Genomic DNA, 13466 nt, shown 5'->3' on the forward strand with positions numbered 1-13466 from the left:
AAGTTGTAAACACCCGACAAATATTAAATACTGCGAAAATATGCACTATAACAGTATCTGAACCCTTTCCTATTGCCTCGGAAAACTCTCTGTGTCCCCGGTCTGGCCTGGAATGTGGGATCCTCCTGCATCAGCCTCTGGAGGGAAGGATTACAGGCATGCACCACAACCTGGTTGAGGCTTTTTCTGAGGACTTGTGATCCCATCCAAGGGCAGCGAAAGAAAAGGAGTCCTCTCTCTACCATCTGGAAGGGCAACTTTTGGAAACGTCTAAGAACCGCTTCCGCAGCTGTGTTTGGTTGAAAAGGAGGTATGGCATAGATGAAGACAGACCTGAAGTTTTCACTGTTGAAATTGGATGAACGGGTCTCTTACATAATCATTTCTATTTGTATATACTTTTCTGAAATTTCCCACAATATGCTTTACAATTTTTAACTGAGTTTTCACCTGGAACGATGTGTGAATTAGAAGTAAGATACTAAGATCCTAGACACCTATACCCTTGGAATAAGGCAGATAATAAATATGGAATGGGATAGTCCAATTACTGTCTTAAAGCTCAATTTCAATGGTGTCTAGGCAGAAAGTGTAACTTAGTCACAAATCAAATGAACTGAGACAGGCTTTTGGTAAGATGGCTTTTTTTGTTTTTGTTTTTGTTTTTGTTTTTGTTTTTCGAGACAGGGTTTCTCTGTGTAGCTTTGCGCCTTTCCTGGAACTCACTTGGTAGCCCAGGCTGGCCTCGAACTCACAGAGATCCGCCTGGCTCTGCCTCCCGAGTGCTGGGATTAAAGGTGTGTGCCACCACCGCCCGGCTGGTAAGATGGCTTTTTATCGGCCCCTTCCTGAGATACTTTTTAACTTCAGAGGAAAATACACTTTTGGGGAAATGTATTGTCATTTCTTTTTCTATTTTGTTTTTTGTTTTTCAAGACAGGATCTCTCTGGGTAGCCCTGGTTGTCCTGGAACTCACTCTGTAGACCAGGCTGGCCTTGATCTCTTGAACTCACAGAGATCCACCTGCCTCTGCCTCCTGAGTTCTGGGATTAAAGGCGCGCGCATCACCACATCCATTTTTTCCATTTTTGTTTGTTTTGTGTTGTTATTTCTTAATCATCACAGACACTGAATTCTAAATTAAAAGAAGTTTATTTCAGAGAAGAACAAAATGATTCCTAAATGTCTTCCTTATTTCAGAAGGATTCCAGCCAGCAGGTAACTTCGTCTAAAGCAGCCTTTTTTTTCTTGTGGGTCCTTGCACAGATCAGGAATCAGGATGTGTGGTTGTCGTAACCTTTTGAAAGTGACAGAAGAAAAAAGTTGAGTATGCCATAGGAATAGAGGGCTTACAGGACCAGGAAGTTCCTTGGCGATGGGAGCTGAGCCCCTGAAGCCACTCTGGCCAGAGTTAAGGCCTCTCACAGAATCTAGACATCAGCCCTTTGACACTCATCTCTGATTTTCCCATAACTTCAAATCACATATCAGGTGACTCAGATATGCATGTCCAACCTAGCATCTCCTCTGACCACCAGACTACATCCACCTGCCTACTTCACAGGTCACCTGGGAGGTTGAGTTAAAAGATAAATGTTGTTAAACAGAGCTGAATATTATTAAAAATACATTTGGTTTTAGTCTTGGTATCTTTTAGGGAGTAAATATTATGTCCTAAATGTTTAAAGGTGAGTCTTACAGGATTTACAAAAGGATCAATGTGTGTGTGTGTGTGTGTGTGTGATCTTCCTTTAATCCTAGTACTCCAGAGGCAGAAACTGTTAGAGATCTATGAATCTGAGGCCAACCTGGTCTATACAGTAAATTCCAGGCTAGCAACAGCAACAAAGTCATTATATCACTTAGTCATGTTAACGGCAGAAGTGAGAGCCTGTGTAATCAGAAGTACTTAGCATCTGAGGACACCTAGGGTGTGGAAAACTACCTTGAACAGATGTGCTTACTGCTTCCTTACTTATTCATCTGTTTCCTTTTTTGAGAAAGAAACTGCCAGAGACTGAATTTTGCAATGCTAGGTAAGTACTATCCATTGGGCTACATCCCTAGTCCCAGAACACCAGATTCCTAGCCCCAGAACACCAGGTTACATTCCTAGTCCCAGAATACCAGCTTACATCCCTAGCCCCAGAACACCAGGTTACATTCCTAGTCCCAGAACATGTTTAAATGAACAGCTAGAGGAAAAGCTAACTTACTTAATAATCACACCCTATAAATGTGCATTGTAATGGAAAAAGGTATCTTTAACTTAGCCCCAGAAAGCATTAGCTTTTTTTTTTTTCACTTCTTCCTTAATCTCTCCAAATTCCACTCAAACTTCTGTAGTTGTGAGTAGGACCATCATCTATCTATCCAGCCCCTCTGGACCAAAACCTCAAGAACACGGTTGACTTTGGTTTCTTGGTTTCCCTCATTTCTCATATCAAACACTAATATGCTCTGAACTTGCTCACTCCTCAGGTCCCATGACCACACAGCCCTCACTAGACCTCAGGTCATTATGCTCCTGACCCAGTGCCCTGGCCTAGCAGCTAGACTGTTATGGGTTGTGTATGATTGCCTACAAAGCAGTCATGTTCTTCTTTTATAATGTGATTTTGTCAGGTGTAGTGGCGCACACCTGTAATCCTAGCAGGTGAAAGGTGGAGGCAAACGGATGAAGAATCCAAGGCCAGCCTTAGCTATAGAAAGATCTCAAAGCCAGCCTAGGCTACATGAAGCCACGAAACCCTGTCCCTAAGAAACTAGACAACACCAATCCAAAGTTACCTAGGTGTGTCTCCCTAGTCAAGACTTTTGAATGGTTCTGTGTGAGTGGCTTCTCTTCTCCAGTCCCCTCTTGTCAACTCAGTCCCTCCCGGAGCTCCGGTGTCGATCTTTCTTCCTGGACACTTCCCCTAAAACTGTTCTCTCCCTCTTTTTTTTTTTTTTTTTTCTTGTTTGTTGGTTTATTTGGTTTTGGTTTTGGTTTTTCGAGACAGGGTTTCTCTGTGTAGTTTTGGTGACTGTCCCGGATCTCGCTCTGTAGCCCAGACTGGCCTTGAACTCACAGAGATCCGCCTGCCTCTGCTTCCCAAGTGCTGTGATTGAAGGTGTGAGCCACCATGCCCAGCCTACAGTGCATGTCACCTCTTCCGAGAAGACTCTCCTGGTTTCTCCATTTAAAATGGTGTCCTCATCTATCTTCTTCTCCTCACTTCATTAACTCACCTGTTGGACATTTGTTTTGACTATTTTCTGTCTTTACCATCAAAGTGTAAGCTCCACAAGAGCAGAGACACCGCGGCTCCCCTTCATGGCTCCAGCCCTTCCCACTGCCTGACTCAGAACGGGCCTTTGTTAAATGGAGGGAGCAGAGTAAGCGACCACATGGAAACGCCACTCAGCAATGGCAGACAAGGAGGGCAAATTGTGCTCACAGGTTGGGAAACATTCACGAGTGGATAAAAAATCCTTTTGGGGTCCAGCCGCTCGGAGAAGAGACAGCTCCATAGTATGGGACACAGCAATGGGACGGGAAACTCAACTGTAAAAGGACCCTCTAGACCTAGATGTCTCGTTGGACTGGTGCCAGGCTAGGCCTGTCAAATGATACCACACTACTGTAGTTCCCTTGGGAGGTCTCTATGAAGACCTGTATCTCTGGACATTTTAACTTTGGGAGCTACACTTTCCTCCTTAGAGATTACTGCTTTTAGTACTGGCCCTTTTGAAAACTAATTCTTGATTGAATTAAGAGAAACAATTCAGGGGGCCCGGCTTGACTACAGGGAAATGGGAGAGAGTGGGTAGAGGTGGTAGAGAGATTACCCAATCAGGAGTCAAGTCAGGAGCCAAGGAAATAGGAGCCACTGGGCATGTCCACTGTGCGGCTGCTCCACCGAGCGGCAAGGACACTCTCCCTCTGAACGACACCTGTCTTTGTCTCTTCCCCACGGGAGGTGTGCTCAGCTGCCTCCTGGCTTCTAAAGAGCCCACCATATCAAGAAGTTCCCACCTGCTTAGCCCTGGGTGTCAGCAAGGGCTGCCCTGGGGGTCCCAAATGGGGCTGACTGTCCCGGCTCTCACCGCGTCGTTCTGGTTAATTCTCACCTCGTCCTGGACCTCATCCCTTTCCACCTCCTGGCAGAGGTCTGCAGAAGAATGATGACCTTCAGAACTGATCCCTTGGGAACTTGGGTCCTTTCCCTCCTGGAGACACGGAGCTTCACTGTCCAGAGGGGAGAGCCCTTTGTTTCTGTAGGAAGAACCAGGAGCGATCCTTTTAACATTTAACTCAGGAGAAGAACTTAATCTTTTCATTTAAAGTCGAAGTTTATGAGGGCCAGTTTCAACATCCCCAATTACTCCTCATTATCAGGCCCTATCCAATGAACAAAACACCGCATCACTAAGCTGCACTGCCAGAACACTGAGAAGTCCACAACGGCCAGCTCTATCGCTAACATTATCTGTCTCCACCTAGTGTTTTTTGAGACAAGGCTTACTTGTAACTGACGGTCTTTTCCTCCTCCCGGCACTCCAGAAAATTAGGCACCCTCTTCAGGGGAGTCAAATCGAAAGTGCTAGCATTAAAATTCACCTTCATTTTGACCCTAATAAGAGAACATGGGTCAGGATGTTGCAAAACAGTGCACACTTGCATTTAAGCATTTTTATTATTAGAAACTGACCGTTATCAATATGGTCCATTATACTATTACTTGACACTGCTGTGCCTTCTCAATGAGACTAGTTGTTTAAGAGTTTCTGCAACCATCATGAGAACCAAGATTAGGCAGGCAAAGTTAAAACCCTCCCTCTATTCCATGGGAGCTCACACTGATGTAAGGTATCACGTAAAAAGAGGTCATAAAGCCAGATGTGGCAGAGTAGGCCTGTGTCCCCAGCCCTTGGGAGGCAGAGCAGGAGACGGCCACAGTCTGGCCGCCCCAGGAGATGAACACAGGCGGTGACCGCTCTGGGAACACCAGGCTGGCGCCCAGGCTCACTGTTAGACAGCTTGTCCAACGTTCATCAAGCCCTGCATTCGGCACTCAGGCTCCAACTTCGAATTTCCTGACTTCCTCTCTGGCCCTCAAGTCGTGAAACTATATAAATCTTTTCTTTTTATCACATCACTCTCTTTATTTTATCCTCTGCCATCATCCTGATGCCCTCACACAACATGGATTCCTATTTTAAAACAAAAAAACTCAGCACTGGAGACATGGCTAAACTGCAAAATCTGCTTGTCCAAATGACCTGGGTTTGGTTCCCAACCACCCAGCTCACAATCCCCTGTAACTCCAGCACCAGGACGCCCAACACTCTCTTCCAGACTGCGGACACCTGCACTCATGTTCACATACCCACACACGGGCTCACACATGTATGCATAAATTCAAAATAAAAACACCTTTTAAAACAACAACAACAATAGCTCTTTAGATCTGGAGAGATGGCTCAGCTGTTAAGAGCACCAGCTGCTCTTCCTGAGAACCTGGGTTCAATTCCTAGCACCCATGTGGGCAGCTCACAATTGCCTGAAACTCCAGCTCCAAGGGATCTGACATCCTCTTCTGGCTTCTGTGAGCGGCACACACATGGCACACTTTGTTTTTTTAAGGTCTGTAGAGTGCTAAAGGAAACAACTATAATACCCAAACTTAGATCAACTTCTTAAACCAATTCTCCCAATAATGGGTGGCAGAAGAGGCATGTCAGTTTCTGCAGAAAAATACTGCATTTATACTATTTTTCCATCTCAAGTGTCTGATGTTCAACCAAAAAATATAAAATTAAGGTCAATTGTGTTGATACATGCCTTTAAATCTAGCATTTAGGAAGAAGAGGCAGGAAGATCTCTAGAGGTTAGTTTGAGGCTAACCTGATGTACATGTGGAGTTCTAAGCCAGCCCAGGGCACAGTGGGAACCTGCCTCAAAAAAAAAAAAAAAAAAAGAATAGTGATTGTTCTTCCAGAGGACCTGCTGGGTTCAATGCCTAGAACCCACATGGTGGCTCACATTTAACTCTAGTCTCAGGGTATTCAATACCCTCTTGTGACCTCTGCAGGCACTAGGCACACATTATGTATAAAGAGACATGTAGGCAAAACACCTTACACATAAGAATAAACAAATGTTTTTAAATTATAAGGCATGCAGAAATAGGCAAAATAAAATGTCTAGTCAAGATATAAAGTAATCGGCCGGGCGGTGGTGGCGCACGCCTTTAATCCCAGCACTCGGGAGGCAGAGCCAGGCGGATCGCTGTGAGTTCGAGGCCAGCCTGGGCTACCAAGTGAGCTCCAGGAAAGGCGCAAAACTACGCAGAGAAACCCTGTCTCGAAAAAACCAAAAAAAAAAAAAAAAAAAAAAAAAAAAAAAAAAAAAAAGATATAAAGTAATCTCAACAGAACCAGACTGAATCAAATTCAGAAATGACCCTAATGTTGGATCTATCAGATTGGAAATTTAAAGTAATTATGATTAATGTGGCTTTTGAAAAAAAAAAAACAAACAAACTGGGGGCTGGAGAGATGGCTCAGAGGTTAAGAGCACTGACTGCTCTTCCACAGGTCCTGAGTTCAATTCCCAGCAACCACATGGTGGCTCTCAACCATCTGTAATGAGATCTGGTGCCCTCTTCTGGCCTGCAGGCATACATGTTGTATACATAATAAATAAATAAATCTTAAACTTAAAAAAAAGAAAGAAAAACTGATTGAAAACTGGACAATATGCACTAAGAGATGAAAAATTTCAGAAAAGGTGAAACTATGAAAAATCAATGGAAATGCTAAAAATCATACTGTCACAGTTGGTGTGTTTGGTGAGCTCATCGGCAGATAACACACAAAGGAGCTCCGGGGACTTACAGACGGCTCAATAGAAATTATCTAACCAAAACACAGAAAGTAAAGTCAACCACTCTCAAAGACTTATAGAACTGTGGATGTTATCCATGGTCACATACACAGAATCTCAAAAATTAAAAGCAGACAAATGGTACACGAGAAATATTTGAAGGAATGATGGTCTAGGTTTTCCCCTAAATTAATGAAATATGTATAATGATAAAAATGAAAATGTCATACAACTCTAAGAGGAAAAAAAAAGCTTAGATACTTCACAGTCTACCTGATGAAAACCAAAATTGGAGAATCTTGATAGTACTCAAGAAAAATATCACGTACAGAGGAACAATGAATTACAGCAGACTTTATTTTAAAATCATCACTGAAGTAGATCACTGTCTCAAGAAAGAAATTTCGAAGTCCAAGAAGCTCACAACTTCCATTACATCAATTATTACCTGCTCCTTTTACAAAATTCACTTTCTATGTATCTCATGGGCACTTTAAGCCATTCGTTTGGAGTCATACATTGCCTTGAATTAGAAATACTCGGGAACCTGGAATGCAGCTGGGCCTTCTCGATCTCTTTAAATTCTTTCATTGTATAGATTTTGCCTGCAAGACAATTAATAACCTACATCAGCATGCTTCGATGCACCTGCCATTGCTCTCGGGCTAGGGGATCACGTACGAATCAAGTACCGGTCTCACACTGGAGGAGAGTCTTCTTGTCATTGTCCTTGTCATACTGGGCTTTTTTCAGAGGGTCACGGAATGGCGGCATGACAACCTACAAGAGAAGCACTCTTCTGAGGACTGGGCTGCAGTCTGAGGATTAGCATCCAGTCCATCCTAAGCATCCATGTGTGTTCTTATGCAGGAGAGTGAAGAATACAGGACCTACTAACAGAGATCCGTTATATGTAGCACATCACAGAGATGGGGCATTCTGACACTTTTCTTAGGAGGTCATAAAGCCAGGGGAAAGGTTAGCTCTGTGTGTGGGGGGGGGGTCATGCATGAGCTCGTGTGTGTGTGTGTGTGTGTGTGTGTGTGTGTGTGTGTGTGTGTATGTATGTGCAAACGCATGTGGATGTGCATGTGGAGCTCAGGGTTGATGTCAGCTGTCTCCCTCTCCCTCTCTCTCTCCACCTTATTTTTGGTGACAGAGCCTCTCACTGAACCTGAGGCTTACTGTTCTGACTAGACCGGCCGATGAGCTCCAGGGGCCCATCTGTCTCTGTGTCCCCAGCACTGAGGACACAGATTTATGCTGTGACGTTTGCCTTTCACAGGGTGTTAGGGACCCAAGCTGAGGTTCTGTACTTGTGCAAGTAGGCATTTTACTAGCTAAACTATCTACCCAGTCCAAGGCAAGGTTACTCATTTCAAAGTTTGGGTTCAGTCTTCAAAACCTCTCCTGTCATCATATATCCCTAAATTTAAAAACCTCATTTTCCTTTAGTAAATGGAAATATATATCCATATGTCCATCTTCATCTTAATACCCACAAACAGCAGCATAACAATTATATAAAACTAACTACACAATTATATAAAACTAACTACACATATTCAAAATGCAGGTTATCTGTTAAGCATTAAAGCACTAATGTCTTTTGCTGGCCAACATTACTAAAATTACAATTCAACACAGGACCACAGCAACAGTCACAGTTATGGTCTAGCCTGCTCCTGTGAACTCCTACCACAGTTAAAAAGGTTACCTATGTGTCTTCCCAGTAATGCTTGGACTTGTTTTCTCGGGTAACTGTAACAGGAACATGACTATGCAGACCTAAGGTGAGCAGACTGCCCTCTCCAGTCTCACAGTTATATAAACTACAGCGTGTTACAGGAAGAGCAAACAGGAACTCGCTCTGAAGAGACTGCACAGTGCTAGCATCTTGTTATTTGTGACTGTTGACAGATGAAAACAGACTTTTACACTCTAAAGAGAGCAACAACAGTCTAAAGTTTAATTAACAACTACATCACATTTCCCTATCGCTACTGAATTTTTACATTATAACAGTGACTGAAGTTTTTGACTTGTGGACCACAGAACCCAAATGAAAATATTGCAACCTAGTAACTTTTTGTTTGTTTGGTTTTTGTTTTTTGAGACAGGGTTTCTCTGTGTAGCTTTGGGGCCTTTCCTGGATCTCACTCTGTAGACCAGGCTGGCCTCAAACTCACAGAGATCCACCTGCCTCTGCCTCTGGAGTGCTGGGATTAAAGGCCTGCACCACTGCCGCCCAGCTGTGTTCTACATTTTTAAGAAACAAAAATGCATTTTTTTCACCTTCTTCAATTACAACAAATCAAAACAGATTGTATGCAGAAGCAGGCACAAGAATGAACTTTTTGTTTTGTTTTGTTTTTTGGTTTTTTTGAGACAGGGTTTCTCTGTGTAGCTTTGCACCTTTCCTGGATCTTCCTCTGTAGACCAGGCTGGCCTCGAACTCAAAAAGATCCCCCTGGCTCTGCCTCCCGAGTGCTGGAATTAAAGGCATGCGCCACCACCGCCCGGCTAAGAATGAACTTTTATTTTAAACAAGACATTAAAGAAAGTTACATAAATGTAAATGTATTACTCTTTAGTTAATGTTTTGTTTTTGAAAATAGTTTTTATAATAAAAGATATTTCAAATATAGAATTATTTTTTAAGGTACTAAAAGGGATTTCTTCATCTTAATTTCAAATATAAACATATAACCAATATCAACATATCTAAACGATATAGTTCTTTGGAGTTATCAACAAGTCACTATAGTTTGTTTCTTGGCCTTTATAGAAGACTTCTTTCCAGATCTCTGTGGACATTCTTTCTAAAATATTTATGTTTGTGATATGTGAGTGCAGATCCACACATGGAGGTGGAGATAACTTTCAGGAATGGTTATCTTCCATCGTGGTTACAGGACTGCAGTCAGGCTGTGGGGCTTCTCTGACAAGAACTGGTATCTCCAGAGCCACCTCACTGGGTCCACTGGGAATATCCTTATTTGATATTCCTCAAAGTTAACACGTGATCACGCCTTTTTCTCTTGATTTTTACTTCAGGTGTATGAGTGTTCTGCCTGCATGTACATCTGTGCAACATGTGTGTAGCTGGTACCCACCAAGGTTACGAGAGGGCATCAGCTCCCCTGGAACTGGAGCTGTAGACAGCTGCGAGCTGCCACATGGATGCTTGGAATCAACCCCAGGTCCTCGGCAAGAGTACTTGCAGCCAGTGACCCAGCCATCTCTCCAGCCCCAAGTTTCCTACGTGTTAGTTACCATACAGAATCGAAAGCCACACCAGAAAACTTTCCAAATGAATCTTTTCCCTGTGTACGACTTTAAAGCAGAATGATTTGGTTATGGGGGAAATGGATCACTGTTATATCAGGTCTCCCAAGTGCTTATATGCCTCATTATATACTAACAAGACTGCATTTGAGCCGGGCAGTGGTGGCGCACGCCTTCAATCCCAGCACTTGGGAGGCAGAGCCAGGCGGATCTCTGTGAGTTTGAGGCCAGCCTGGTCTACAGAGTGAGTTCCGGGACAGGCACCAAAACTACAGAGAAACCCTGTCTTGGGGGGGGCGGGGAGAACAAAAACAAACAAACAAACAAAGGCTGCATTTGTTAATAGCATCACCTGTCTAATCAGTACAGTCTCTGAGCATTCAGATGCTATCAGATGCATGGTGCTGAATGTGAGTTTTCCAAAATTCAAATGCTGTCATGAGTAGTGAATACTGCCATTATTACTTCATTCATTTTCCAGAAAATGTCTGCCAACCAAGCAAAATTTAATAACCATAGTTTGTAAGTCATTCTTTGGAGTAAAAATGGTGTTTCATGAAAAAAGAAAAACCGAGCCAGTTCTGCTCTCGGTTTAGCAGCCAGGCTTCATTTCCCCCCCAGCACAAGTCCTCTGGTGGGCTGTCATTCCATCCGATGGTAAAATGGTCCGGTGTGCTAAAGGAACAAGATTTAATACATTTATTTTTCTAAGATTTATTTTTATTTATGCATATGTCTGTCTGTGTGCCCATGTGTGGGTGGCCCCCTTGGAGGCTAGAAGGGAGATCAGATCCCCTGGAATTGGAGTTGAGGCAGTCGTAAGCATCTGATGTGGTAATTAAACTTGGTCCTCTGAAGTGCTTTCAAACACCTAGGCACCTCTCCACCCCTTTTCTTGTTTGTTTGTTTGTTTGTTTAAGATGTAGCCAGGGTGGTCTTGAACTTGAAATCCTCCTGCCTCAGCTCTCTGACTGCTGGGATTACAGGAATGTGCCTGCATGCCCATCCCTAAATTAAACAATTCCTGAGTAGAGACACATATTAGATACACAGAAAGGCTGTAGATTGATTTGAGAGAAGGGATCAACTCTCTGCACTCCTACAAGTCAGGTCCTTCCCATGCCAGGAAAGAAGATGGGTTCATTTGGTTGACCTAGGCTGACTTTGGGCCATCGGCAGCTCTATGACTAGGAAGGAGCAACAAGAGCCATTTTCTGTAGAGGGGAGGTCAAAGCAAGAAAGATGGGCAACAATGGATATCTCTACCTAAGCTGGAAGTTAGCATAAGAACAAGCCTTATGTCCTACAGCAATTCAAGAACATCAAAGTGAAAGACCCCAGCATACTTGCTTAGCCTAACGCCATTTTGAGCAAGGCCTGAAAAGTACGGGGAAAGTTCAGTTAGAGGACATGGGCACAGGAACAAACAGGGTATCTGCGGTCGGCCACCTGGCCCCAGAACAGGGAACTAAAAGGTCAGAAAAACAACTAGATAAGAGCCAAGTCAGCAGGCGTGTCGAGCTCGGGGAAAAACCACAAACTGTCCTGAGTTTGAACCTGGCCTCATATGAATCGTCCAATCAGAACCCTGTAAACCATGCTTCTCGCTTCTGTACCCGCCCTTCTGCTGCCCGACCCTATAAAAACCCTCCACTCCAGCCCATCGGCGCGCCAGTCTCTTGAGCCTCTTGAGTGACTGTGTCGCCCCGGGTACCCGTGTTCCTGAATAAAGCCTCTTGCTGTTTGCATCTGACTTATGGTCTCGGTGTGATCTCTGGGCGAGGGTCTCTCCAGAGGGAAGACTACCTTCGGGGGTCTTTCATTTGGGGGCTCGTCCGGGATCGGAGACCCCCGCCTCGGGACCACCGACCCACTGTCAGGAGGTAAGTTGGCCGGCCACTGTCTGTCTGTATTGTCTCAGTCTGTTTACTTGTCTTTCGTTTTCGTCGGGCGTCCTAAGTCAGGTCTGAGTCGGTGGGGGCTGAAGGAGCTGACGAGCTCGGACTTCGCCCACCGAAACCCTGGAAGACGTTCCACGGGTATCTGAAGTCCCCTCTGGGGCACGGTTTTTCGGGGCCACCCCCGTATCAGAAGGATACGTGGTACTGGCAGGGGACGGAGAATTCAAACACTCCGCGTCCCCATCTGAGTTTTTGTTTTCGGTTTTACGCCGGAGCCGCGCAGCGCAAAATTCTGTGGTCTGTCTTGTCTGTTTGTTTCTCGTTGTGTGTCTAACCCTTCTTTATTTAGAGACCACCATGGGACAGGCTGTCGCCACCCCACTGAGCCTAACCACGGACCACTGGTCCGATGTTAAGGCCCGAGGAAACAATGAAGGTGTCATCATCAGGAAGAACAAATGGATCACCCTCTGCGAGGCCGAATGGGTCATGATGAATGTCGGCTGGCTGCGAGAGGGATCTTTTAACCTCTCTCTTATTTCACAGGTGGAGGGCAAGGTTTTTGCCCCTAGCCCTTATGGGCATCCCGACCAGGTCCCGTATATCGCCATCTGGAGATCACTGGTCGAGAACCCATTTCCATGGGTTAAGCCTTTCCTTCCACAGCCCCCTCCAGTCTCTGGGCCTTCTGCGCCCCCCAACCCGGACTCCTCCCTTTACCCCGTGCTCCCTCACAAGGAGACTCCTAAGCCTCCAGTCCTTCCCCCAGACCCCCATACCCCCCTTATAGATCTCCTGACGGAGGACCCACCACCATATCAAGCCGGACCACCTGGAGAGCCGGCCGAAGCGGCCCCAGCCGCCGCCCCGGTGGCAGCACCCCCGGCCGTGCCCGTGGCAGATCCGGAAGCCACCTTGACTCACAGGACCCACGGGGCTGAAGAAGAGGACGCAGCCCCGTCCCCCATTGCCGGCCGCCTCCGCGGCCACCGGGATGACCCCCCTAATGAGTCCAGGGCCTTCCCGCTCAGAGAGGGGCCGAATCATCAGTTGCAGTACTGGCCCTTTTCAGCCTCAGACCTCTATAATTGGAAACAACATAATCCCCCTTTCTCCAGGGATCCTGTTGCCTTGACCGGCCTAATTGAGTCCATCCTAGTGACTCACAGGCCGACGTGGGACGACTGTCAGCAGCTCCTGCAGACCCTCTTAACAGTAGAGGAGAAGCAGAGAGTTTTCCTGGAGGCCCGGAAGCAGGTTCCGGGCGATGACGGGAGGCCAACCCAACTCCCAAATATCATCGATGCAGCTTTTCCCTTGACCCACCCAGACTGGGACTTCAATACACCTGAAGGTAGGGAGCATCTACGTCTCTATCGCCAGTTGCTCTTAGCGGGTCTCCGAG

General features: G+C 45.4%; 1 protein-coding gene across 4 annotated transcripts in view; it reads right to left on the minus strand.

The window, feature by feature from the left end:
* Window positions 1–1134: 1134 nt before the first annotated feature.
* Window positions 1135–13466, minus strand: part of LOC114697223 (protein FAM228B) — a 35377-nt gene continuing 23045 nt past the window's right edge. For 2 of the 4 annotated variants that reach the window (XM_037198123.1, XM_037198121.1), the window contains 4 exons: window positions 7565–7652; window positions 7321–7477; window positions 4510–4617; window positions 3094–4259 (listed from right to left, as the gene is read on the minus strand). In XM_037198123.1, coding sequence (XP_037054018.1) covers window positions 4037–4259; window positions 4510–4617; window positions 7321–7477; window positions 7565–7652 — 576 coding nt within the window. In that variant the 3' untranslated portion in view covers window positions 3094–4036. Of the gene's footprint in view, window positions 1299–3093; window positions 4260–4509; window positions 4618–7320; window positions 7478–7564; window positions 7653–13466 lie in introns of those variants that run through there. The other 2 variants (XM_028875431.2, XM_037198122.1) reach the window with 2 other exon arrangements.

The sequence above is a fragment of the Peromyscus leucopus genome, chromosome 22 (genome assembly GCF_004664715.2).
Source record: "Peromyscus leucopus breed LL Stock chromosome 22, UCI_PerLeu_2.1, whole genome shotgun sequence".
Lineage (NCBI taxonomy): Eukaryota > Metazoa > Chordata > Mammalia > Rodentia > Cricetidae > Peromyscus > Peromyscus leucopus.